Here is a 27,500-nt window from a genome sequence, read left to right as displayed (position 1 = left end):
CCCCGCACACACACACACACACACACACACACACACACACACACACACACACACACACACACACACACACACACACACACACACACACACACACACACACACACACACACGCACGCACACACACACACACACACACACACACTCCCTCTATCTCTCTATTCCCGCCCGGCCCGTCTGTATTGTGTCTGTGACTTTACGTCTAAAAGAAACGTGGTCGGACTCCCGACAAAGGAGGCTGATTTTCCTGCATGCGGGTAATCAGATAAAAATCAAATCTCTGGAACAGTATTGTGTCTCCATGATTGCAGCGATCGCCGTATCGCTCGAGTGCGGGGACGGAATGCTAAATATCAAGTCAAGTGTGGAAAAAAATGATCCTCCCATTCCGAAGTAACAAAGGAAAAACGTTGAATCAATAAACTCCATGGCACAAATTAGAAATGTTAAAGGAATGAGTACTATATTATCATTAGGTTGACATTCAAAACCTGAGATTTAAGATTTTTGTGTGATTAGTCATATTAACAAACCGACTTTAAACTTGTTCAAGCCACCCCCCCCCCCCCCCCACCCCGACCCCCCCCCCCCCCCCCTTGTTAAATTGTGCAGTCTTTATTTTTTACTTGTGAATCGGGTTAGAAAATCTAACATTTCACTTGGAATATTACCTTTCAACACATTCAAAATGGGCTCCTTAAAGAACAGCAGGGAACTTTCTCAACTGCCAACCAAGTCTCTCTCTTTAAACGTTGAAACAATTTCCCTTTTGTCTTTTTAAAGCAGTTAATCGTACATGTAAAGAGCTGGACTGGTTGAGTACTATACACCCAAGCTGTTATTAATGACCATCATTCATCACTGAATAATTATGAACACAAAGAACAAACATTCTTTGTGTGTGTGTCTACGTTTTTTTTTTAATAAAACAAACGTGTCATTGAGGCTACCAATTATTGATCGCCTATTAAATACTTACAAACTGCATAACGGATCACGGCAAGCGTTGGATGACCCATCACGGTTCTCGGCCGTCAAACCACTTCAAACGGGGAGGTTGAGCGATCGTTTTCCCCCATTTGTCGTTCACTATCTCCCCTCCACTCTCCGTGCGCCAGCCGCCCATGTGGAGAAAGGAGTCGGGGAAGAACAGAGTCCTTTTAAGAGCTCCCTTCTGGAGGAGGGAGATACTTGCTTTCCATAAATCTCTGCAACATGTGCAAAATGCAAACGAGGCCCAGTGAAGCCACTCGGCTCATCGTCCCTAGCAACTAAGGGGGAGAAATCTTTCTCTTGGAATCCTTCGCTCAGACAAAAAACTACAAACAAAATTCGCCACACACACACTCGTTGTTCTTCCCACGAGGGGAAGAGGCGGTCCTGGAAGATGGAGGGGGGGGGGGGGATGTTCAGCCCAGAGACGCACCACTCCACTAGCCTGGTCCTACCAGACCATCGTACTTCATTTCATTTGCACAGAAGGTCTGGGACTGCTCAATTGACAAACGTTCACTCACTTGGAGGCGGGTGTCTGTAGAAGTTTCAAAATTATTGGATCTGCCCTGTGCCACTCTGGATCTGCCATAACCAATCGCATAGCGTTTGGTCGTGACGTATGTCATGCGACGGGACCGGCTCCTTCACTAACGGAGCCAGCTGGAAAATCAAACAACAGACCGAATAGCTTCTCTCGTATCCTTCTCCATTGTCTTCCTCTGACTACAACTGAAACTGCCGCGCAACGTAGACGTCATCGTTCTCAGCCACTCCCTCTGTTCGCTGATTGGACCGCCAGAAATCTGGTTTCCATGGAACGCATTTACATTAAGCAGACCCAGACATAGTACTGAAGTGAAATGAAAATTGAGTGGAAGTAGGAAGGTGGGCGGTGCCATGCTACCACTCCACCGTGGTCCAACCCAAAACCAAACCTGTCCTCAAACTGGTTCAAACTGGTTCAAACTGGTTCAAACTCTGCTTCAACGCGACTCCGGAGGATAGAGTGAGCCGTCGACTAAAGGCTCCGCCCCCTCTAGGAAGACTCCGCCCCCTCCAGGCAGAGTGAGGGCGGGGTGATAATTGATGCCTGATGGACAGGCCGGGGTGGAACAGAACGGAGGGCGTGCTGTCATTGATGCGAGGACCGTACATTAAGCCTGTCCTCTCTTCAGTTCAATCCTCCCTCCCTCCCTCCCTCCCTCCCTCCCTCCCTCCCTCCCTCCATCCATCCTCCCTCCCTCCCTTCCTCCCTCCCCACCTCCATCCTTCTTTCCTCCATCCTCCCTCCCTCCCTCCCCCCCCTCCCTCTGCCTCTAGCAGGAGGAAGTCAACCAGTAGGAGTCCATCTCCTTTTGTTGTTGTTGTTGTTGTCGGAGGTCTTGGTTGGCGACGTTACACGCATGAGGACTCCCATAATGAGGTCGTCTTTCAGAGCACATCGCCATCACACGCTCGTTGCGTGTCACCGTGGCTCGCTTTGGCCTCTGCTGTCTCCCGGCCGCTCCTGTAGGCCGGTGGGCCGCGTTCCAGCATGGGCGGGGGGGCTTGGGGGGTGGGGGGGTGGGGGCCCATAACACCAGCATCTGTCAGGGAAGGACGTGGGGGGTGTGGGGGGGGCAGACTACTTTCCATGCAAAGCAGCAGTGATATCAACTGTGGGGCAGGGGAGGAAAAGAAGTGACGTGAAATTAAATCAGTCAGTCTGTGTGTACTTTGAACCGCGCCGGTTCGAGCCGCCGTATGCTCAAAGACGCAGTGGAGGACGGGAGAGCATGGCGGCCCTTAACAGCTTCGGCTTCTTCGTTTTATGTTTTGAGGCGCGGTAATGTTTAAGAAATGTCTGCATGCAGCGAAGGGTGCCGTGTGTCTGCATACGTCAACGTGTTCTCATTATTTTAATGTGTTCATGTTAGTGGTGGGTTGGTGGGAGAAGGCTCCTATTGTCTCTGAAAAACGAGCCAGCGATGCGAGGACGGAGGTTCATTCAGTAGTTTGTTGTTTATATATCGTTGTGCGATGCGTTTAAACAAATGATGGCCATGGAAGTGAAATGGTAGAAAGCATCTGAACGTACCGGAAGTCTTGAAATGTCTCGCGGACTTACGAGTGAGTCAACTTCTTTTCAGGATAATTGAAGAGAAAGCCTTTATTCAACTGAAACCTTCAACTAAATACTAAAGGTTGGCAGACGAAAACATCAACCAGATCACATCATCGTTGTGGTTTTGCCTTCCCATTCATTTCATATGCTTGTGTTAAGCAGTTGTAAAAGTTATGGAGCTTAATGTTTCACAATAAATAATAAAAGTTCTTCACAACTGTATCTTATGCTGAAAAAGAAAGGACTTTAGTCCAAAACGTCGCACACTGCAACATAGTTATGATGACCCCTTCTAAGACGATGTTTACCAGTAGACTACCGTTCAGCCACGAGTGGAGGTAACCTTTCTCTCGTTTTACGATACTCAAACGGTGGGCAGCATCAAAAATCTAAATCAGAAGCCCAACAAACAGACAGCCATCCCCACAAGCACTTACAACGCAAGACTTATTCTGACAAAATCAATACTCAAGCACACACAGAAACATTTACGGCCGGAAGCATGATAGGGCAGGAGCATTACATCCAGCATAACTACGATATGCCCCCCTGCTGGGGCAGACTACCGTTAAACTGTGGCTCCATGGTGCCTTGTTTATGGCAGACTATCCAGACCTTTAAGGGGTAAAGTTCTGCACTTCTATCACAGTAACTCTGCAGCACAACCATCTGGAAGAGGTCCATCCCAGAGATCAATAGAAGTGGAGTCTTAGGTTGAACTTTGACTCATCTCTGAGTCCGATGTTCTTGTCTTTGTCAAGAGGACGTATCTGGAGCAAGAAGTAGGCCATCCAGTATGGTTAATAGTGCTATGACATACGGCTGCTCTCTGTTTCTGTAAGGAATGTCAGTTGTATTGTATGAAAAGCAAAAGATGCCCCGTGATCAAGGCTCTCTGTTAATAGCAAGAAGTGGGTTTGGAAGAAATAATAATTATTGAAATTCCCCACTTTACTGTATTTTACTGTATTGCACCCAACACATTCGCATTTACAATTGAAGAGAATTTTTTGGATAAAATTTGTAATGCATTATCATATTAAATATATTAAGTTGTGGAGAGCTTGGTGCATTTTAATATTAGGAGTAGATGTTTTTTTTACTCAGAACTCGGTTTATGAAGGTCTCGTGGTTCCAATATCTTAACTATTAAAATGTCTAAACACTGGGACAACATATTTTGGGACGACAAGTCTTGTGATACAAAAATCATTCTTTTAATACATTCAGAATAGATCTCCTCCGTGTATCATATCTTCAAAACCACTTTAGGAATCGGGTGAGATTGCGACCTGACGCTAGGTGTCACCCTTGTGACTTTAAAACCGACTTCCTCGAAAGGATGCGATTGAAGCGAGGTTCGCTCTGTGAGAGGCAGGGCGGGGTGGAGAGGGAGAGACAGCCAGGGCATGAAGGAAATGCTGGCTTTGAGTGAGTGGAACCAGTGAGTGAGGGCCGACTCCTTTAAAGAAAACTGTTTCCACCCTATTTGAATGCAATACAAATGGGAGATGGGCCTACATTTCATCATTCTTGATTTCTCGTTTTTTCATCGAACAGCCTAGGGCTTGTATGTTAGAGGTAAACGTCATCCGAAACGTTTAATTGATCATGCTAATAGTAGTTCCTCATGATTGCAGTCGCAGTGGCCCACCACATCAATATTGATCGTTTGATTTGCTGTATTGGCTTAGTGTTGAATGATTGGTGCTATAGGCTGTCATCAAAAGCGTGCGTAATTACATTGGAGTCATGCATATTTATTGAGAGAGACAGTTAGGCAGACAGAAACTCGGAGCGAGACGGAGAGGAAGGGATGGGGGACACCCAAACATAAACCCATGTTAAATCATCGGGTAGCCTACAATAAGGTAACCCTAACCTCAACTGCCTTCAAAATAATAAAAGGCTGATTAATAACGTATAATAAAATAAACGTGTGTATCAGTCATAGTTGTGGGGTTGGGTCTTCAGAACCGCTGCGTGCCCCCAGTAGGAGTTGAGCGCGTTATTGGGCCGTGCGTAATGGTTCTGACGCTATTGGACCTGAACGCGGGCTGCAGACGCACGGCCGAGCGGTCGGGGATATCAACTTAATAGGAACGCTTTGAATACGCGTGGCCCCTGTTTGGTTAGTAGCCGTAGGCCTACTACCGGGGTTTGTAAGGTTATGTATTTTAGTAATGTATAGTTTAGAAATAAACGTTGACGTTGTGGCTATCCCAGCATCAGTGTGGCTATCCCATTAGCAGTGTGGCTATCCCAGTATCAGTGTAGCTATCCCAGTATCAGTTTAGCTATCCCAGTATCAGTGCGGCCATGAGTTTCTACCTGTCGTCCTCGTCTATAGGGGCTGGTGCCTCATAATGCATCTTGGGTGTTTGTGTCGGCGATACCAAACACCATCACGTCCCACGACATGCCTATAATGCTCCTGTAGTTCTGTGACGTGGAGGCGATCGTGGTGATGTGACGTCACGATGCGCTTCCTCCATAAACATAGAACCAAACTGTCTCGAACTACATACTCAACAACTAGCCTACACACACGCATGTAAGCGTCAACACACTCTGAGCAACGCACCTCGGATACTGTATTAAAGAATTCTCATGTTTAGGTGAGAAAACACACACACACACACACACACACACACACACACACACACACACACACACACACACACACACACACACACACACACACACACACACACACACACACACACACACACACACACACACACACACACACACACCTACCCAGTGAGGACCCAGAGAGACACACACACACAGCCTGTAGCCAACAGGATTAATTGCATTCAGACGCCCTGACTGCAGAAGCAGCACAGGTAGTCAGTCGGCCAAGGCAAGTTTCAGTGCTTTGCTCTGCTTTACCCCGCCCACCAGCAAATCCAACCCTCCCGTGTGAGCCCTGATTGGCTGAGGGGGGTGCGGGTTCCGAGACGGCGGGGAGCTGAGCTGTGTGCTCGCCAGTGTGCGCCAGTGATGCGAGAGGAGCGCGTGTCGGAGTCAACTATACGCAGCCGTTTGGCACCGGGTGGACCTTTTTTTGCCTCAATCTGGCGGGACGCTTTTCGGTTCCCCCTGCGCTGTGATTATTATTATTACGCATGAAATGATGTCGAGGCTGTAGGCTCGTGTCTTTTTTTGCCTCTACTCTTGTGCGTGGTTTCAAATATTTTCCGTGGATTTTTCTACCCAGGAAGGACTACCGAGTTGTGTGTGTAGCCAGTGTTCCCGATCCCGGGAGCGGAGGAACTTAATTGGGAAGTAAACGCGTGAAGACTTCAAAAGTCTGGAGAGGAGAGCGAATCCGCGTCGGCAAGGAGAAGATCACCGCGGAGCTGAGCTGTGGTCGAGATATTCCTGCAGCACCTGTGTTCTCAGAGCACCGGGACTTAAGATGCTGAATAATTCCGCGGTGGCAGATGATTTCTGAGGTTTCCTTTTTAATCGAACGCGAGGGAGAACGGAGGAGTATCTCTCGTCAGCTCTTCTAACGTCCCCACTGCATGTTGTGTGCAAAATGCGACTAAAAATGCTCCTGGCATCGGGGAGACTTTGACACGGACATTTGATCGAATTTTTTTCCCCAAACATCGGAGGACCGTTCATTTTGCCTCTACTCCTCCATAGGAATTTCTTTCCTTTTTTTTGTCTTATTAATTTTACGCGCCCCTAACATGGACATGTTATCGTCCGAGGGGCGCCTGACCCTGCTTTGTGGCTTCACAGGAGCCGAGCGTCTTTCCACGGGTGAACCTCTTCTCTGAGGACCCTCGCTATGCTCCACCGTGCCTCTCCTCCCCGGTGTGTTTCTCTCCTCCGCAGTGGACCAAAGGATACGCTCTGCCCCCCAAAAGTAGAATGAATCACTTTCCTGAGAATTATCTCCACGATGGTTTTCTGAAGGAACGTCCGCTCCACATTTCATCGGACATTTCAATGAGTTGAGTAAGTGGGAAATTTTTTGCCTATTTTGTGTGTGTGACATGCAATCGCGTGCGTAACCATCTTACGGTGCGTCTCAAGAGAAACTCAACAGGTACAATGCAATCCAGGGAGATGGAATTAATAAACATTGTTTTGGTTATCCTCCTGTTTTTGGTCGGGAGCGACGCAGTGATCAATCTGAAATACGGAATAAACGAGGAGATGAAGCCGGGGTCGGTGATTGGGAACGTAACAAAGGACGCACAGAAGCAGGGGTTCCAGATCGCACCGCAGCCCCCTTATTTACGGGTGATTTCTAACTCGGAGCCCCGCTGGGTGGAACTGAGCCCGGCGGGCATCCTCACCACCCAGATGAAAATCGACAGGGATGTAGTGTGTCGACAGAACCCCAAATGTGTCATTTCCCTGGAGGTGATGTCAAACTCCATGGAGATTTGCGTTATCAAAGTTGAAATTGAGGATTTGAACGACAACGCACCCCGGTTCCCCACGAGCCACATTGACATTGAGATCTCCGAGAACGCCTCCCCCGGTACCCGGTTCCCTCTAGAGGGGGCAAGCGATCCGGATTCGGGAGTATTCGGTGTTCAGTCATACTCCATCACCCCGAATGAGCTCTTTGGTCTGGAGATAAAGACCAGGGGGGACGGCTCCAAGATCGCCGAACTGGTGGTGCTGAAGTCGCTGGACAGGGAGACCCAGTCCCACTACTCGTACGAGATCAGCGCAGAGGACGGAGGAGACCCGCCAAAGATAGGCGCGGTGCAGCTCAACATCAAAGTCACCGACTCCAACGACAACAACCCCGTGTTCGACGAGTCGATGTACACCGTCAGCGTGATGGAGAACTCCCCGGGCAACACGCTGGTCATAGACCTGAACGCCACGGATCCCGACGAAGGGACCAACGGAGAGGTGGCGTACTCCTTTAACAGTTACGTCACGGAAAAAACGAGGGAGGTGTTCAAAATTGACTCTCGGACAGGTGTCATCACGGTCCACGGGGAGCTGGACTACGAGAACGCGCAGATCTACGAGCTCGACGTGCAGGCCAAAGACCTGGGCCCCAACTCCATCCCGGCGCACTGTAAGGTCACCGTGAAAGTGATGGATACAAACGACAACCCGCCCATCATCAACCTGCTGTCCCTGAACACGGAGTTGGTGGAGGTGAGCGAGAACGCGGCCCGCGGCTACGTGATCGCCCTGGTGCGGGTGTCCGATAAGGACGCAGGGGCCAACGGCAAGGTGCAGTGCCGGCTCCAGGGCAACGTGCCCTTCAGGCTGCAGGAGTACGAGAGCTTCTCCACAATCCTGGTGGACGGTCGGCTGGACCGGGAGCAGAGGGACACGTACAACCTCACCATCCAGGCCGAGGACAGCGGCACCCCGCCTCTACGCGCCACCAAGTCCCTGGTGGTGAAAGTCACCGATGAGAACGACAACCCCCCACACTTCCTGAAGCCCCACTACCAGGAGATGGTGATGGAGAACAACCTCCCCGGCTCGTGTTTACTGGCGGTCTCCGCCGAGGACCCAGATCTGGGCATGAACGGCACCGTGTCCTACTCCATCGTGCCCGGGGAGATCAAGCGCATGGACATCAACACATACGTCAGCATCAACCCGTCGGGGCGCATCTTCTCCATGAGGTCCTTTGACCACGAGTACATGAGGACCTTCGACTTCAAAGTGCTGGCCCGGGACAACGGGGACCCCTCGCTGTCCAGTAACGCCACCGTGCGCATCGTGGTGCTGGACGTCAACGACAACACACCCGTGGTGACCCAACCCCCGCTGGTCAACGGCACCGCCGAGGTGTCTGTCCCCAGGAATGCGGGGGTGGGCTTCATGGTGACTCAGGTGAAGGCGGACGACTACGACGAGGGGGAGAACGGACGGCTGACCTACACCATCTCGGAGGGCGACCGGGCCTTCTTCGAGATCGACCAAGTGAACGGGGAGGTGCGCTCCACGCGGATGTTCGGGGAGGGGGCCAAGTCCACGTACGAGATCACGGTGGTGGCCCGGGACCACGGGAAGCCCTCGCTGTCTGCTTCGGCCTACATCGTGGTGTACCTGTCAACGGACGAGAAGACCCAGGAATCTATCGGACCCGTAAACCTGTCTCTGATCTTCATCATCGCCCTGGGCTCCATCGCCGCTATCTTGTTTGTCACCATGATCTTTGTTGCGGTCAAGTGCAAGCGGGATAACAAGGAGATCCGAACGTACAACTGCAGGTACCGACAACTCCTCCTCTCTAATCTGTGTCTCTGTCCCTACGATGGCTGCGTTATGCTCCTACATTCAAACTAGCAGACCTGTGTGTGTGTGTGTGTGTGTGTGTGTGTGTGTGTGTGTGTGTGTGTGTGTGTGTGTGTGTGTGTGTGTGTGTGTGTGTGCGCGCGCGCGCGCGCGCGTGCGTGCGTGTATGCGTGTGGGGGTGTGTGCTCGCGTGTCTTTCTCTGCTCACTGTAGTGCAGGCGAGCTCAAGAGAGAGAGAGAGAGAGAGAGAGCGAGGGACAGAGAGAAAAAGAGACAGGGGAAGAGAGAGAGAGAGAGAGAGAGAGAGAGAGAGAGAGAGAGAGAGAGAGAGAGAGAGAGAGAGAGAGAGAGAGAGAGAGAGAGAGAGAGAGACACAGAGACAGAGACAGAGACAGAGACAGAGAGACAGAGAACAAGAGAAAGAGAGCACTTGACTAGTTGTGCATCGCTTCTGTCGTAGTAGTGCATGAGGGGCCCCAAAGTGAGTCGTCGATATGGACTACAGTGCAGATGCCTCTGTTAAATTGGGCTTAAATCATCTTGCGTCTGAAGAGGCAGTGCGCTATGTTTTGCAGATTACATTAATTGATTCGATCTTTCAATTGCAACCAATTGGCCCATAAATACTCGTTCCAACTGTCATGTCCAATTTGTGGGTGTGCTGCCGGCCAATTAGGTGCTAACTGGTTCATTATTAGTCTTACATATATATTATTTAAAGTATTTGTCATGGCTGCTTGTCTAGATTAACAGTTCATATTTTATTATCATATTATATTATGATATGGCTTGCTTACCTTCAAACATTTGAAAGATAATGTTTATTTTTCTACTGCTACTAAGAAAAGTAGTTAGAAGAATAAGTGTAGGGGGGGAAATATACCGCCAAAAATATAACCTGCTGTGCTAGCATAGGCTATAAATATATATATATAAATATATATATATATATATATATATAAATATATATATATATATATATAATATACAAATACATAGGCAAAAAGTCTAAAACAAAAGTCTCGAACGACCTGCGGTCGTGGTTATTATTTTATTCACTTTCTTAAATTGTATTGACTATTGCCAGTTTCCCCTTATTTAAAAACGAAACATGAAAATAATAGTCAAACACAGGTTTGTTTCCAGAACTTAGATAGTGAAAGTTCGGTTCTGTTCATTGTGAACATCCGCACTAGCCTTTGATTCCACCATATGTTGTATTTTCCTATACATTTACATATAGATTGGATCGCCTCATAATTTAGTTTAATATATATAAATATATATCAAATATAAAATTAGATCTGTGAATTCCTCCACTATGGACTCGGTTCCACACAGCAAGCAGGGCCTTGGTGTTGGCTGACTCAACCCATCTCGGAGTGAGCCGGGAGCCATTAGAGGGAGATTCAGGCTGTACTCGTTTGGTGAACACGTGATCACGATCTGCTCACTTCTACACCAAACCACCCCTGTGTCATGTAGGCAACAGTTCTGATGTCGTACCTGTTTCTACGGGGATACATCACGAAGGGGAACAACGGCAATAATGTGACATAGCCACGTTTCGATAATATGGGACTAAAAAACGGTTTGAAGGTGACAGCATCTGCAATGGGATGAAAAGGAAAGATTAATGTGGAGATCCACCCACGTGGGGGCCTCTAATGCTGTGTGTCAGTTCTCCCGCTGGGTGTTTTAATTGCCATTGATTTGCTCGTCGCAGTGTAGCCACCTCAAATCTAAGGAGCGCTTATCTGCAATTTATTGCCTGTCCTCTGTCTGACTCTGAAGATATTTCCCTGTCTCCGGTTTTAAATGTTCAGCTCAGACAGCAGGAAAGGAGAACAAGAAAGATATAGGGGGTGAGCGAGAGAGAGAGAGAGAGAGAGAGAGAGAGAGAGAGAGAGAGAGAGAGAGAGAGAGAGAGAGAGAGAGAGAGAGAATTAAAATATTCAGTTATTTTTTGACCCCATGCAGCCTTCGGTAAATCACTTGTTGGTGACAGTTAAAGTTGTTTTAATTGCGAGACACAAAACAAAAGAAAAATGACAAAGTAAATTGCTACTGTCTGCCCACTGAAATGTTAAAAGAAAAGCCCAGCGAGATAAGACCATAATGGCATCCTGGTAAGTAATGGAGGTGGTGGCAGAAAGCAGTGTTAAATGTCACGATTCCAGACAAGGTGGTCTTACACGGTCTTAATGAATGTTAATTTGTAAACGCTGAAAAGGAAAGGAGAACAAAGCAAAACATCTTCCCCAGATGCCCGCCAGTTGGCATCTGTGGAATACATCTGGTTGGGGCTGGACGAGTGTGTTCCACACGGCAACTTCCATTCGACACACCAACCGCTGTGTGTACATGTCCATGTCTGAAGAAAGACATGGATGTTTCTAGAATGGCGAAGCATAAAGCACGGTTGTGTCGCTCATTTGGGGTAATTACAGTCAAAAACGCCGGGCTCCAGCTAGCCGGAGCCTCAGAGGCTATCCGGACGGATGTGGATGTGCGGTCCTTCTGCACGCCACACAGCCGCTGGGGCTCAGCGGCCGAGCTAAAGATGGAAGGAGAGAACATGAGTGTGGGCTGCATGCTTGAACACGGCCGCGTAGGTTTTGTCGCGCTGCTTTCGCATCATTGCTTCCCTCCTCGTGTGCGTTGCCTCGTGTGTGCGTTGCCTCGTGTGTGTGTGTGTGTGTGTGTGTGTGTGTGTGTTGCGGGCCGCCTCCCCATTCCCCGTTGCATGTTGTTTGCATTGTGTGTTTACTCGTCTGTGACGTGGGGGGCTGCAGAGCATGCGAACGCAGAGACCCCGTCGCGGGGGCAGAGAGCTCCTGGGCGGACGCCAGGGGGGGCTTGGAAGTCATCTCTAGGGACGGCGTCCCCCCCCCCCCTCCCTCCCTCGCTCCCCCTTCCGCCCAGGAGCCTCTGCGCCTGGCAGCGAGCAGCCCGGAGGGGCCCGGCCCCGACCCCACGCGTGGGACGGGGGGGCGGCGCCGCCTCGGCTGTGTGGAGGACAGGGGCGGACGGTCCGCTGCTTTATTGAGTCTGTTCAGTTTCTTCTACTTGCGCAGGGTGGCGGAGTACTCGTACGGCAACCAGAAGAAGTCGAGCAAGAAGAAGAAGCTGAGCAAGAACGACATCCGGCTCGTGCCCCGCGACGTGGAGGAGACGGACAAGATGAACGTGGTGAGTTGCTCGTCTCTCACCTCCTCGCTCAACTACTTCGACTACCACCAGCAGAGCCTACCCCTGGGCTGCAGGCGCTCCGAGAGCACCTTCCTCAACGTGGAGAACCAGAATTCGCGCAATGCCGCCCCCAACCACGGCTATCAGCACTCCTTCACGGGCCAGGGCCAGCAGCAGCCTGACCTGATCATCAACGGCATGCCGCTGCCAGAGGTGAGACCGCCTCCTCTCTGCTCTGTCCTAATAGCCATGTTGGGGTTAAACCAAGGGGGGGAGAGAGACATGGAGGGAGGGGAAGGGGGAGGGGGAGAGAGACATGGAGGGAGGGGGAGGGGGAGGGGGAGAGAGACATGGAGGGAGGGGGAGGGGGAGGGGGAGAGAGACATGGAGGGAGGGGGAGGGGTAGAGAGACATAGAGGGAGGGGGAGGGGGAGGAGGAGAGAGAGGGGGGGAGAGAGTCATGGAGGGAGGGGGAGGGGGAGGGGGAGAGAGACATGGAGGGAGGGGGAGGGAGAGAGAGGGGTAGAGAGACATAGAGGGAGGGAGTGGGAGGGAGGGAGGGAGGAAAGAGAGAGGGGTAGAGAGACATAGAGGGAGGGAGGGAGGAGAGAGAGACATAGAGGGAGGGGGAGAGAGAGAGAGAGGGGTAGAGAGACATAGAGGGAGTGGGAGGGAGGGAGAGAGAGGGGTAGAGAGACATAGAGGGAGGGAGGGGGAGGGAGAGAGAGGGGTAGAGAGACATAGAGGGAGGGAGTGGGAGGGAGGGAGGAGGAAAGAGAGAGAGAGAGGGGTAGAGAGACATAGAGGGAGGGAGTGGGAGAGAGGGAGGAAAGAGAGAGAGAGGGGTAGAGAGATCAAATGTTCAAAATCAAATTAAGATGATCTAGTCAGCTCATGTTTCTCCAATAGTGGAATTCATTTTACGCCGTTTGCAAGGGTATTCAAAAGGTGATTTCCAAGGTCACGGTTATTTATAATGTCATTAGAACGGGATTGGATTGCATGTATGTAACGCTCAGCTCATTAACCGGGAGAAATGCTTTTGAAATTGCCGTGCGCGGTCTTATTAGCCCGGTGGAGCGAGATCCTTCAAGGCATTTAAGGACACGGCACACGGCCGCCGACCGGGGAGGAAACGCTGCCCAGCCCAATCGGGATCCCTGACAAAATTGATTATTTGGCTCCTCTTGCTATAGCCTTTTTTCAGTGCACGTGGATTTATTTGTGTGTGTGTGTGTGTGTGTGTGTGTGTGTGTGTGTGTGTGTGTGTGTGTGTGTGTGTGTGTGTGTGTGTGTGTGTGTGTGTGTGTGTGTGTGTGTGTGTGTGTGTGTGTGTGTGTACTGAAGTGCTTCAGAGGAACAGGATGTGGATGACTTGCCAAATGCATTGACCCAGCAAGCGCTGCTTGTTCAGATGTCTTTTTGGGGGTTTTAGCAGAGAGAGAATAATCGTTGCCTCGATATTCTCTCTGCACCTCCTCCTCCTCCTCCTCCTCCTCTCCCCGCCATCTCTGCTCCGGCCCTTTCAGCCACAATTAACGGTCAAGGTGTTCCTTCTCATGCATAGCTTCGCCCTGAGCCTCGCTCAATATGATTTGGTCTATTGACATGCACTGGGTGGCTGCCACAGAGCGCTGAAGGTCTTCCTTGGAGAAGGTGTTTGCGCTGACAGAGGCGTGCACACCGACCAGCTGATTTTAGGATTATGGATCTTTCCCTCAACCTGAACCGACATATTGGATTTGTTTAACAACTGGTCTTCCCGCCATAAATATCCCCCTCTCAGGGGAGGCAGTGGTTGAGTTAGAGTGTGTGTGTGTGTGTGTGTGTGTGTGTGTGTGTGTGTGTGTGTGTGTGTGTGTGTGTGTGTGTGTGTGTGTGTGTGTGTGTGTGTGTGTGTGTGTGTGTGTGTGTGTGATCGGAGGGGAAGAGGGGTGTGTAGGAATCGGTCACACATGTCACCCCCACAGAGTACACTCTCACGGTCAGCGGCAAATAAACTCCAGCACTCCCATGCTCACATGTCCAGAATTGATTACACCAATCTCCATCTGACATGTAGGGAGAGGGGAGGGACAGTGGCGGCCCTAAAACCACAGCAAAAACACAAGATAGCTATTGATCCATCGACGGGATGATCCGGGGAGAGAACTGGGCATCAATGCCTCCTCCCGGTGATCAATGACACCCATTTACAGGCCTACCGACTCACCGGGACGAGCTGAGATTTATATCGAGGCAAGGTGTAAGCTAGTGGCTTTCGTTTTGTTGTGCTTTCTTTTTATACGGTATAATAATGTGTCGTGTAGGAATCAATTGATTTGTAAACCGCCACAGAGGTGGAGCGGCCTCAGGTCCGTGGACGGAGTGTGCCGGCCGGCCCACAGCAGGTACTTGTGGTGATGAGTAGATCGTCTTCGCTGTGGCCAGCGGTAATCATGTTATTTCCCTCTCTGAGGGCCAAAAATGAGATAAACCGCTATTGTTGCGAAGGGGAAAGCTGTTTCCATGGGGTGGAAGCATCCGGCCTATAGCCTGTGTCCGTCTCAAGCACCCAATCAAAGCGCTTTTACTGCGGGATTAGGAGAAGCACCTTTGTCTCAGCTAATGAAAATAGAGTGGCCCGTGGACGGGGCTTTGCGGGCGGATTTTGAAGATCTCATATGTCGGGGCGTGGGATTCCTTTTGAGGGGGACCTTTTAACGGGACGGGCTGGCAGGGATCAGCGGCGCATGGGCGAGCGAGGAGGGGAGAAACGTGTTCAGATGCCAGGTGTTCCGAGACCTACTGCCTCTCTCTCTCCCTCCAGCGCTCTCCCTCACGTCGCTGGACAGGGCCTGACAAAGGCGGGCGCTGATTAACATGCAGGTTGAGTCGCGTGGTCGCATTGCACATGACGTTGACAAACATCCCTTTGACCTAGTCTGTGCATCCCACAGACACACTCTCTGTGTGTCTGTGGGATGAGAGGGACGGACCAAGAGGTAGAGGGAGAGAAAGAGAGGGACAGAGAGCGAGAGCGAGAGAGAGAGAGAGAGAGAGAGAGAGAGAGAGAGAGAGAGAGAGAGAGACGAAGGAAGGGCATACATTGACATCCAGCAGGTCGTACCGGGATAGCAAACAGCAATAGCCGTATCTATAATGCGTTCCATCCTCTTGATTCTGACAGCTGTCAAACACAGTTGCCATCCATCAAAATGGCGCCAGCTTGTGTTTTGTGTCGTTATTGTTAATTAAAAACACAAAAGAGAAATAAAAACTCTCATAATTCATCGCGATCCTATTTATGGAACATAAATAATGGCCGTTGGGATGGGATGGCTGGTAATGGCGTTTTTAAATGGAGAGCAGGCCTGGGCTTGAAACCTCTTGACTCCGGCAGTCCTCCGCCTGTAAGCCCTGGTGTGGCCAGGGCTCAGGGGTAGCTGCACGGCTGTGATTAGCAAGCATGCTTTGTTCCAAAAATTGTCTTCAGCCTGCGGGGAAACCGCGTAATTACCCATGATTCATCTGTTGTCTGCAAAGAGAGCTTTGTTTTAAACGCTGGGCCACAGCGCCTACACATTTATTTACCAAATAACCGTCTGGAATTATCCTCAAACTGGGTGATTCGCTTTATTCCGTACCGGGGTTGGAAGTGGAGATAGTCACCAGGACCTGTTTTAGCATTCAGTAACGGCTACTAGGTTAGTATTTTTAGGGAGAAATTTGGTGCCAGGAGTTACGGCTTGCTGGACTGGCACAGACCGGCCACAGACCGCAGGCAGCAGCATCATGCAGGCCTAACTACTACACTTATAGTATACTATACTACTAACATCATCATTCTTCAACCATACAACCAGAACAACCATACGAATATGTGAAAATGCAAATGCTAATTGTATTATTGCATTTTAATTATACAATTTGAATAATATATAGCTTTACAAATTACGCATACAAATTACACATCGAAATTATAAACCTATTGTTGAGTTACATTTTCAAGTTGACATGATTGTTTTAATACGGTCCACTAGGCTTCCATATGCTTCACACAGATCAGGATCTAGAACTGACTGTCATCAGCATCCCTTGATTTGTCTGAATCTCTGAAATGATCATACGAAAGAGGGAACCATTCTTTCAATAAATCTGAAGGAAAGGAAGGAAAAATAGCCTCTCACTATAAATAACACCTCAGGAATTCAGTGTTTTGCTACCTACAACCTGTGATAGTGGTGGTTAAACATACTAACTGTCATTTGAGTAACACAGCTCTCCTTCCCCCTATTAAATATGATGCTATGCAACTAGTCACGACTAGCGATCCAGTCGGCTACGGATCGCTTTAGGGATGGCTACCGATGGTGCGGGCCAACTATCCTGCAAAGCAAACGATGCCTTTGTTTTTTTTAATGCAGTTAAATGTCTATAATTTCATTTAATTTGCCCACGTTGGAAAGAGGGAGTGATGCTCCACCACCCAGTTGGGCAACGCAGCGTTAAGCTGTTTCTCTTCTCCAGACTCAACACGCAGCAGACTGCTGTCTGCCTTTTTACCTGCTGTCTGCCTGTTTACCTGCTGTCTGCCTGTTTACCTGCTGTCTGCCTGTTTACCTGCTGTCTACCTGTTTACCTGCTGTCTGCCTGTTTACCTGCTGTCTTCCTGTTTACCTGTCATTGCGCCTTTTGGAAGAATTTCGCAGGGAAAGTGTTGGTTTCGCCTTTTTTTTTTTTTAAATCTATAATATAAGATTAATTCGTTTTTCGACTCATAATATCAAATGGTCATAACTACATATCATAAAAAATAATATCAATAAAATAAAGGCACGTCGGTGATCATCAAGCGTGAGGAACGCGGGGCCAGGAGTTAGGTCTGGCGTCACCCTGGGCTGGATCGGCCCTCCTGCTAGACCACCGGGAGGGGCTTCATGCAGACCATAATTCTGGGGGGCACGGGAGCAGGCATGGGGGTCCTTCCCGAGAAAAAACATGAAAATGATGACGCAACGGTCTGCAATTGGACGTAGATATTCAAAGAGTGGGGGGATTGTTTTAAAACTCCACTACATCAGTTTCTGTAGCTCAGCAAACGCCTACTTTATATACGGGTGAATGCTGTATATTTATTTAGAGATGTCCACGTCAATTCTTTGTGCTGTTATGGTTATTAAAAATGGCGCTCACTTTTTCACTCACTTCTACACTTTCTTCAAATGCTGCTGCCACTATTATTCCACATTGCAAATGAGTCCAGAGAACACAGCTGATAAAGTGACAGATGAAAGGAGCCCGCCGACATGCTAATAGCTGTGTTTTCCCACACGATGCATAGGAGGCAGCATGGGTACAGATGAGACTGTGCAGTGCTGTCTTCACACAGCAGTGTTGGCTCCATCGCCGATAAGAAGCTCAGTATGTGCACTGGTAACATGTTCCCCAAACCGCCCAGCCGCCTTGAAGATCCGCCATCACCACTAGAACTGAGCACATTTAACCCGTAACCACACCTACGCACACTGATGTAACCAGAGAGTCTTGACCCCCCCCCCCGACTTGAGAGCCCTCCATCTCACTGCTCTGATTCTGATTAACCTTTATGGGGATACCTCGGTCTGATCAGTCTGAGAAATACCTTCATTAAATCCTGTGGAATCCCTTATATAATGCTAATTGCTGAAATTTGTGTTTGTGGCTTTAATTTATCAAACCACTGGGGATGACTGCCTCTTACTATAACTTTGACAACATCATTACTCTTATTCTGATCATCATCATCATCAACATCATCATCATCAACGTCATCACCATCTTCGTGTTGTTGTTGTGACAGAACACCCATACGAGTATGTGAAAACGCAAATTGGATTATTGCATTTCATTTTTAATTGTACTTATTTATAGCTTTACAAATAACACATACATATATGTGAAATTATATTCTTATCATGGAATTACATTTTCAAGTTAACATGATTGTTTTAATATTGTCCCTTAGGCTTCCATATTCCTCACACAGATCAGCTTTAACTGCCTGTCTGTCATCATCCCTTGATTTGTCTGACACTCTGAGATGATCAAACGAAAGAGGGAATCATTCTTTCAATAAATCGACATACATGTCCCTGCGATGGTAGTGATGGTACTAGCCAACTATCCTGCAAAGCAAAGAGGGCCTTTATTTGTTTTCAAATGCAATTAAGTGTGTACATCGCAGCGCTAAGCTGGAGCCCACACCTCCTCCAGCGTCGATGCGTCTGTGTGTTTACCTGCCGTTGCCACTTTGGGAAGAAACTAATACCACAGGGACAGGGGGTGTGTGACCTTTTGAGGTGTGATCTATGACACAATAAGAATAACACGGTTGTCGACTCATAATATCAAATGATCATAACTACATATTATAAAAAACAACAAGATTAAAATAAAAAATAGAAAGAAATCCAAATTCAATGGGCCTGACGCTTCTGTCAACAGCGGTATGATTTCCTGATGGTCCTGCAAACTGTTATGTGTGTGTGTGTGTGTGTGTGTGTGTGTGTGTGTGTGTGTGTGTGTGTGTGTGTGTGTGTGTGTGTGTGTGTGTGTGTGTGTGTGTGTGCCTGTGTGTGGGTGTATGTGTGTGTGTATGTATGTGTTTATGCCTGTATGTGTATGTGTATGTGTGTGTGTATGTGTAAATGCCTGTGTGTGGTTGTGTGTGTGTGTGTGTGTGTGTATGTGTATATGCCTGTATGTGTATGTTTGTGTGTATGTGTGTATATGTGTGTGTGTGTGTGTGTGTGTGTGTGTGTGTGTGTGTGTGTGTGTGTGTGCGATTGTGTGCGTGCGATTGCGTGCGTTCATGTGTATGTGCGTGTGTGTGCGTCTTTGCATGTGTCTATGTGTACGCGTGTGTGTGTGTGTGTGCGCTGTCCTCTCCCGCATGAGCCTCCTCCTGAACCCCTCCCTCAACATGGCCGTCCCTCGGTCAGAGCAGGCTCAGCTGCCTGATGTTGGCCTGACCTCCGTGGTGGAGCGGAGTGACGCGCTCCCGCTGGAGAATAGAGACGTCTTCCATGGCTTAATTATCGTCCAGCGCCGGTTGGGGGGGAGACAATCATACAGTAAAGGAATGGCCTTTGGCAAGAGTGTGTTTTTGAATTCATAATGCGCGAAACCACAGCTCTTCGTACCTGTGGTCGCAGATAACCAACGGATCAGGGAAAAATAAGTTGGGATGCATTATTGATCGGGTTTACATTAGGCTGGCAGGAGGTTTTATTGTGTTGTACTTTTTTATGGGGCAACATGAGAGGAAAGGGAAAGAGACTGTTTTATGAACTGTGCTCTGTATCGGAGGAGCAGACACACCGTCTGGGCTCAGCATATTGCTGTGTCTCATATCTGTCTGCCTTGTTTGCATTGACCAAGATGGCTGCTGAAATGTTAGCATTATTATGAGCCCCCTCAAACTAGAAAGTCAATAAAATAAGACTTGAAATGTGACAAGTGAAAGCAGTGATGGGGAGACATAAGGGTATTGATATGAGAGAGAGAGAGAGAGAGAGAGAGAGAGAGAGAGAGAGAGAGAGAGAGAGAGAGAGAGAGAGAGAGAGAGAGAGAGAGAGAGAGAGAGAGAGAGAGAGAGAGAGAGACCCCAGTAAGTCTGAGCATCCCCCGCAATCTTGGCACTTGAAGGAAATATGCAGGGTATTCAAACGTGTCATATTGAGCATGCAAAGTAGATGTCATGCTGTCAACTCACACTACACATCTGCTGGAAGTGAATGTGTCTCCCATCCCCACTCGGAAAAACACACAAATACAAATGCATTACCACACAAATGCATTCATACATACATACATTTATGCATAGACACTCGCACACATACACGAACCAATGCACAAATACGCACACACACACACACCACACATACACACACACACACACACACACACACACACACACACACACACACACACACACACACACACACACACACACACACACACACACACACACACACCTAATATGAATAAAATATAAATAGCAACGTGTCTGAGGAATGGCTAAGAATCACACTTCACGGGTTATTCATTCCTATTAATTGAGTCATTTAGTTGGGAGATTTGCGTAGCTGATTGCCTTCTGTAACGTCTCTTTCTTCAACTCAATTGTGCCGCTGATTGAGTGACAGATTAGAAAGGTCACAAAGAAGTCTGTTGTGAATCGGGCTTCGAAAGACGTTTCATGTGTCACGACCAATAAGGCTAAAAACACCGGCTTTAGTTTCAAACTAGTAGAGTCCCCCGCCTCTGTCCAACGCTACCTGATCAGATGCTCTCCTAACGCGGAGACATGCTGAGCATGTGATTCAGCTGAACATACCACTGTCAGACGTGGGCTAAACTGATGATCAACACTGTAATCTCACTGCATCACCGAAGAAACCATCGAATCATCAGCAGCCAATCAGAGCCCTCCCTGTATGCTGTTGAATATCTTGCGTTGTAGGTGCATGCGGATTTAGAGGTCTCTGATGGAAGACGTAGTGCTTTGGTTCACTGCACTCGCTGTGAAGGCTTTTGAATGAATAGTACCGTGAAGGACAAGGGGATATTATTCTACTGCATTCCATTCGTTTGTCATTGTCGCCACAACTGATATTTCAGGTTCAAAGATTACTATCAGATGGTACACAGTCTTGGGTAGATGTTTTGTGTTGGTGACTCATTCACTCACAGATACAAGAAGTATCAATTTTTCTCTCTCTCCCTCTCTCCCTCTCTCTCACTCTCTTTCTCCCTCTATCTCCCTCTCTCTGTCTCTCTCTCTCGCTCTCTCTCACATGCACAGATACACGCACACAGAAAGGTTCCGCATAATTAGACTTATAATTATATAAAGTGAATTCAATCATACGATACATGATACATAGTTTAACCAATTTGGAGTTAATCCAATTTCTCATGGTGCCCGAATGATAAAACTATCTAATTACGTTTGAACAAATGTCATGTAAAAATAATTACACATTTCTGTTTTCATCCAGAAGAACATACAGAAGAAGAGTTTCCCAATATGGTGTTGCATCACTCATGTAATTTAATAAGTGCATTCAAAATACACTTATTCAAAGGCCAGTGCAAAGCCCACTGGCATTTACATTCAATAAGTGGGCCATGACGTTGGTCTGCTGGTATGGTGGTCTGGTCCACATTGGATTGGGACAGGCCAACAGGTGCAATAGAACGAAAAGATTAGGACACAGCAATGTTTACCTCCGTGTCCTAAAGGATCATCATCACACACTGTGTTCAGCTCTGCAAGCATGGCTGCATCAACATCCTTTTAACCTTTCACAATGGAAGCTTTTATTTTAAAAAAGAATCGTACATTTCAACATGAATACGCCACATTCTGTTTCTATTCTGTCCTTAGTTTCCTTGGTATTCACTGCACGGATGCTAATCTGGAATCACGTTAACCTTTGGTTACTTGGATGCAAAAAAATTTGCTTAGCCGCTTCATTCTTGAGATTCTTGCCAATACAATGCAATCGGACTGGATGATTCAACTAGATCAGATTCAGTTTGGATTCCCATTTCTTTTATCCGTCTATCAGTTTTTTATGTGCGGTTCAACCTCATTACTCTCTAACCCTAATCATGCCCATCCCTCATGAGGTAATGTGCAGAGAAAAGCAACCAAACGAGCATGGCTGGTTTAAAACGAGAACAGAACAAACATAAGAACAACACACGGGCCGTGAGCAGACCTAGTCAGGCTAAATGAGAGGAGAATGTAACCCGGTTAAGCGGACTCGCCTCGGGTTAACCGCTCTCCTCATTAACCCGTACTTCCTGTGTGTTTACAACGCCGGAATTAGAAATTATGAAAAGGGAAAGGTCAGGTGTACATATGTTACACAGGAGCTGCAGGTGATGGTTTCACCGGGAGGAGATTCTCTTTTTCCTGGAATGTACTCTCAGTGGCATTGGGTCCACTGGCGTATTCAAAGGCTAACGAGGCCATATATCTATATAGGAGTTAATTAGAATGAATGTGTCCTACATGTTCTGCAGTGCGTGTGGCAGCGTGATAACACTGAGGCCTGTTATTACACCGAATTGGATGGTGTGGATAAGGGAACCCGAGTCCCTCTGTTGGGAAATCTATCAAGCCCCCTAAAAATATGTAAAATATGTATATGTAATAATTATAATCTTATAGAAATATATATATTTTTTTATATAGAGATTATAATAATATATATATATTGCTCTGAAATGTTAGGCTCAACAGAACCCAAACCTCCCTTCCAGCCAGAAAAAAACACCTCCAACCGTAAGAGCCCCACAACAAACGACTGCTATAATGCGAGTTGACGGAAAAGAGAAAAAGAAAAAAACCCGATTTGAATATGAAGAGTAGAAAAAGAAAGGTTTTAATTAGAATTCATGGACGGCCACAGTATTCCTCCCTCCTTTCTCTCGCCTGTCACGGCGGAGTCAACTGATTATTGCCCGGCGTTTGGCTGTGCTGTCGAGAAGATTCCCACGACCCTCTTGTAAGTGGTAATCCTGTGTGCTTTGAATGACAGAGAGATAGGGGGTGGGGGAGAAAGGGAGGGAGACAGGGGGGGGGAGGGGGGGAGGCAGGGGAGAGACATAATACACAATACTCCTGCAGGAGCTGTCGGGACCAGTGAAAGGACTTGTGTCTTTTCAGGCGGCCAACTCTGTGACACTGTACGACGCGCTGACCTTTAGGATTGTCCCGTTTCTTTGGCCTAAAACAAAGAGAGTGCAGCGAGGATGCTAGTTAGCATTTCCCCAGTCACACTAAATGTCAACTTCTGCATACATAATTGTGAAGATAAAAAAGAGAGGGAAATAAAATGTCCAAGAAGGCCATTAACTGCGCCGGTCGGCTGGTCGGATAGATGACCCTCATTCCACGACTCGCTCGCTGGAGGTGCGCTGTTGCCGGGGCACTTTAAGCCGTGAACCGGTGGCGTTCTGTTGGGGTTCAGCGCTGTGGGTGTACTTAGCGTTGTCGGCTGTTTATACGAGGAGCAAGCAGTGGGTTCCGAAATAAAAAAACAGGAATTACATCATACTTCATTCTAGATACGGTCATTTTCTTGTCCCGTCCTCTCAGTTAATCCTCAAAGTACACCTTTAAGAACAAACAAACACTCCTTTAAAAAGTCCTTTACATACTTGTGTTTTTATTTATGCTCCCCTCGCCCTTTTATCTGAGTGCAGCGAACACGCTGCCCTTTTGTTCTTGGACATAAACCTGGATGCATTTGCATTATGGGATGTTTGACGAGTGCGGACGAGGCTCTTGGCAGGCGAGCGACTGCAGCAGCAGATATTAGCCGTCTCGTAGGGCGCCGAGGCGATGGCTGGGAGAGCAGCCGGCCAGAGTAATGTGCATTGTTCACCTAAGGAACCAGAGGCAGGGCATGTAATGAGCTGTAGCATGTTCCCTCTCTCTCTCTTCCTCTCCCCCTCCCTCCCTCTCCCCCTCCCTCCCTCCCTCCCTCCCCCCCCCCCTCTCTCTCTCTCTCTCTCTGTATCTCTCTCTCTGTATCTCTCTCTCTCTCTCTCTCTCTCTCTCTCTCTCTCTCTCTCTCTGTCCTCTCTCTCTCTCTCTCTCTCTCTCTCTCTCTCTCTCTCTCTCTCTCTCTCTCTCTCTCTCTCTGTATCTCTCTCTCTCTCTCTCTCTCTCTCTCTCTCTCTGTATCTCTTTCTCTCACTCAGCAACTAGTCTAATGGACTCTGACCACGCATATAAAAGAGGCCCCCACTCCCCAGTCGACCCCCGGCCCTGCTTTGTGCCAACACCAACACCGTCTCTGGCCCCTGCACCACCTCCCCTGCCCCCTCCTCTTCCTCCTCCCTTCTCCCTCTGCATCATCACTCCCTTTCTTCACCTATGACATTTCTATTCTTCATCTCCCCCTCTTTAAAACCCATTGTTCACTTGTCTGAAGGCGGAGAGGGGGGTGTTTGTGTGTGTGTTTGTGTGTGTGTGTGTGTGTGTATTTGTGTGTGTGTCTTTGCATCTGAGAGAGTGTGTGTGTGTGTGTGTGTGTGTGTGTGTGTGTGTGTGTGTGTGTGTGTGTGTGTGTGTGTGTGTGTGCGCGGTGGGAGTGCAGGGGGGTATTGGGTCTCGTTGCATGCGGCCTCCTCTCCTCTTCCTCGGTGGTGTCTGGTGAGCTCAGCAGCAGCAGCTCTCGGATACGGACGGACGTAAAGCGCAGCCGCCTGCTGAGTGGCAGGGGGGTCGCTGGGGGAGGGCCCACACAAAGAGAGAGAAAGGCAGAGCTTGGTGCACACAAATAAAAGTTGAGGGTGCGAATTTGCTGATGCTAGGTGTTGGGGATTTGCGGTGAGACGGCTGCTCATGGCTCCCTCCTCTCAAGCCTGTTTTGCATTTTCATTATCAGGTTTTTTTCCGGCGTATTTTTCATAAGAGCTATTCGCGGCGGGTGTGTTCCTTCTCAAATTTGTTTTCCCTGGGATTAGGGCCTTTGAGAAACGGCCCCAGACGTATTATTTACAGCGCTCACGGGTTTCCTGGGAGGCGCCGGCGATGATTCCCTCATTCTCCGACGATAGCGGGTCAGGTCGAGATGAAGCGAGCGTGCGCCGGGGAAACGGATTAAACACAGACTCCACCACAGAGCGCGCTGCCGGTACGAAGACAGCCCTGATGAGGAGACCTGTGGAGGCTCCTCCTCCTCTGGTCTCTCCTCTGGTCTCTCCTCTGGTCTCTCCTCTGGTCACTCCTCTGGTCTCTGATCTCTCCTCTGGTCTCTCCTCTGGTCTCCTCTCTGGTCTCTCCTCTGGTCACTCCTCTGGTCTCTCCTCAGGTCTCTCCTCTGGTCTCTCCTCTGGTCTCTCCTCTGGTCTCTCCTCTGGTCTCTGGTCTCCCCTCTGGTCTCTCCTCTGGTCTCTGGTCTCCTCTCTGGTCTCTCCTCTGGTCACTCCTCTGGTCTCTCCTCAGGTCTCTCCTCTGGTCTCTCCTCTGGTCTCTGGTCTCTCCTCTGGTCTCTCCTCTGGTCTCTGGTCTCCCCTCTGGTCTCCCCTCAGGTCTCTCCTCTGGTCTCTCCTCTGGTCTCTCCTCTGGTCTCTGGTCTATCCTCTGGTCTCTCCTCTGCTCTCTCCTCTGCTCTCTCCTCTGGTCTCTCCTCCTCCCGCGTCCTGCTCCTCATGTCCTCTCAGTGAGCGAGCGCCGTTGGGTTAATGAGAGAGAAGTGCTCCCCCCGTTTAGGATGGATGCTAAGCTGAGCTTAGGGAAGCTACGATCAGTATTTATGTACCCCAGAGTTGAGATGTGTTGGATGTTTGCAAGTGTGTGTGTGTGTGCGTGTGCGTGTGCGTGTGCGTGTGTGTGTGTGTGTGTGAGTGTGCGTGCGTGTGCGTGCGTGTGCGGGTGTGTCTGTGGAGTTCCACAGTGGGCGCACTGCAATTCATATTGTGAGCCATAATGACCCAGGCTAATTCTTGAGCTCCTTGGGGAGGCATGGCAACAGGGTCACTATGGAGCTGTTCTCTGATCTCACTGAATGGCTCAGATGAGATCCGCGCTGATATCATTAAATATAAGCACGCTGAAAGAGCTGGTAATAGTGCGAGCGTATGTACAAAGGCATGCACGCAGCACAAACACACACCCACACACCCACAGACACAGACACAGACACAGACACACACAGACAAACACACACACACACACACACACACACACACACACACACTCACAAACACAGGCATACATAGCATTTACAACAGCCTACACGGTTGAACACTGTTATTTCTTTTAACTCTGCTTAGATGCATTGTGTCGCTAAAATGCAAACAAAGGTTTTTCTCTTGTGTGGCTACATTCTGAGGCCGCTGTTCAAACGACGTGGGGTTGTTTGTTGTTATCGCGGAGGGCGGGTCACCCCGGACGATGACGGAGCAGGTGCACCCACAACACTGAGGACACCATGGGGTGAACCCTGACAAAGGGCAGCCGGGGAGAGTGGGAGAGGGGGGAGAGGGGGTGAGACAGAGAGGGGGAGGGAGAGGGGGGGAGAGGATGTAGGAAGAGGGACAGAGCGAGACAGACAAAGAGACAAAGATAGAGAGACGGGGGATATTGGGAAGCAGGGGGAGTGAGCAAGAGAGGGAGGGAGAGAGAGAGAGAGAGAAAGAGAGAGAGAGAGAGAGAGAGGGGGGGAGGGTGAGAGAGAGAGGGAAGAGAGAGAGAGAGAGAAAGAGAGAGAGAGAGAAAGAGAGAGAGAGAGAGAGAGAGAGAGAGAGAGAGAGAGAGAGAGAGAGAGAGAGAGAGAGAGGAGAGAGAGAGAGAGAGAGAGAGAGAGAGAGAGAGAGAGAGAGAGAGAGAGAGAGAGAGAGAGAGAGAGAGAGACTGTAGCACTACCTGTGAATGTCCAGCCCCATGGGTGAATGGGTGGGGGGGGGAGGGGGGAGGGACATTTTCTAATTATAGTACTTGCTCTGTTTGCCTTGTTCTGGCGGAGGCCCTGCCAAAACGCTGTTGCCAGTTTGCATGAGCAACTGCGGAAAGCTGACTTTGGGTTTAATTTGGAGGACTAGCTATAATCCAGACTAAATCCCTTAAATCCGAAGCCCCCCGCCCACCCCATGTGTCCCCCCATCATGGGATTAGGGGGCCGTCTTTAAAAGGATAAGGGCCTGCTTATCAGCGCTTCCTGCCGTACTTCTCCGGGACATCAACATGCGTAGGGAGGAGGTCTTACCGCCCCCCCCCTCCCCCCCCCCTCCCCAGATAGGGGTTCTGTAGTCAACCGATGACTGCGATTATGATGATCACAAATGTACAGTCCTAAAGCCGCCATATTCACAATTAAAGCGTAACATATGCTTTCGGTCGCTTTGGATCTCGGGTGGAATTGTCCTCTTAAATCGACAATTGAGACACCATATTTTCACTTTTTAAAGCAGTTAAAGAGAA

The 27,500-nt window shown here is 48.9% G+C and overlaps 1 protein-coding gene across 9 annotated transcripts in view; it reads left to right on the top strand.

The window, feature by feature from the left end:
- The first annotated feature begins 6,085 nt into the window (after positions 1 to 6,085).
- pcdh19 (protocadherin 19) overlaps positions 6,086 to 27,500 on the top strand; it is a 65,890-nt gene continuing 44,475 nt past the window's right edge. For 2 of the 9 annotated variants that reach the window (XM_030367789.1, XM_030367788.1), the window contains exons 1-2: positions 6,086 to 9,315; positions 12,418 to 12,532. In XM_030367789.1, coding sequence (XP_030223649.1) covers positions 7,169 to 9,315; positions 12,418 to 12,532 — 2,262 coding nt within the window. In that variant the 5' untranslated portion in view covers positions 6,086 to 7,168. Of the gene's footprint in view, positions 9,316 to 12,399; positions 12,746 to 27,500 lie in introns of all 9 variants that reach the window. The other 7 variants (XM_030367785.1, XM_030367784.1, XM_030367787.1 and 4 more) reach the window with 4 other exon arrangements.

Source organism: Gadus morhua, chromosome 10 (assembly GCF_902167405.1).
Source record: "Gadus morhua chromosome 10, gadMor3.0, whole genome shotgun sequence".
NCBI classification, from domain to species: Eukaryota; Metazoa; Chordata; class Actinopteri; order Gadiformes; family Gadidae; genus Gadus; species Gadus morhua.
This window is presented reverse-complemented; position numbering and strand designations above follow the sequence as displayed.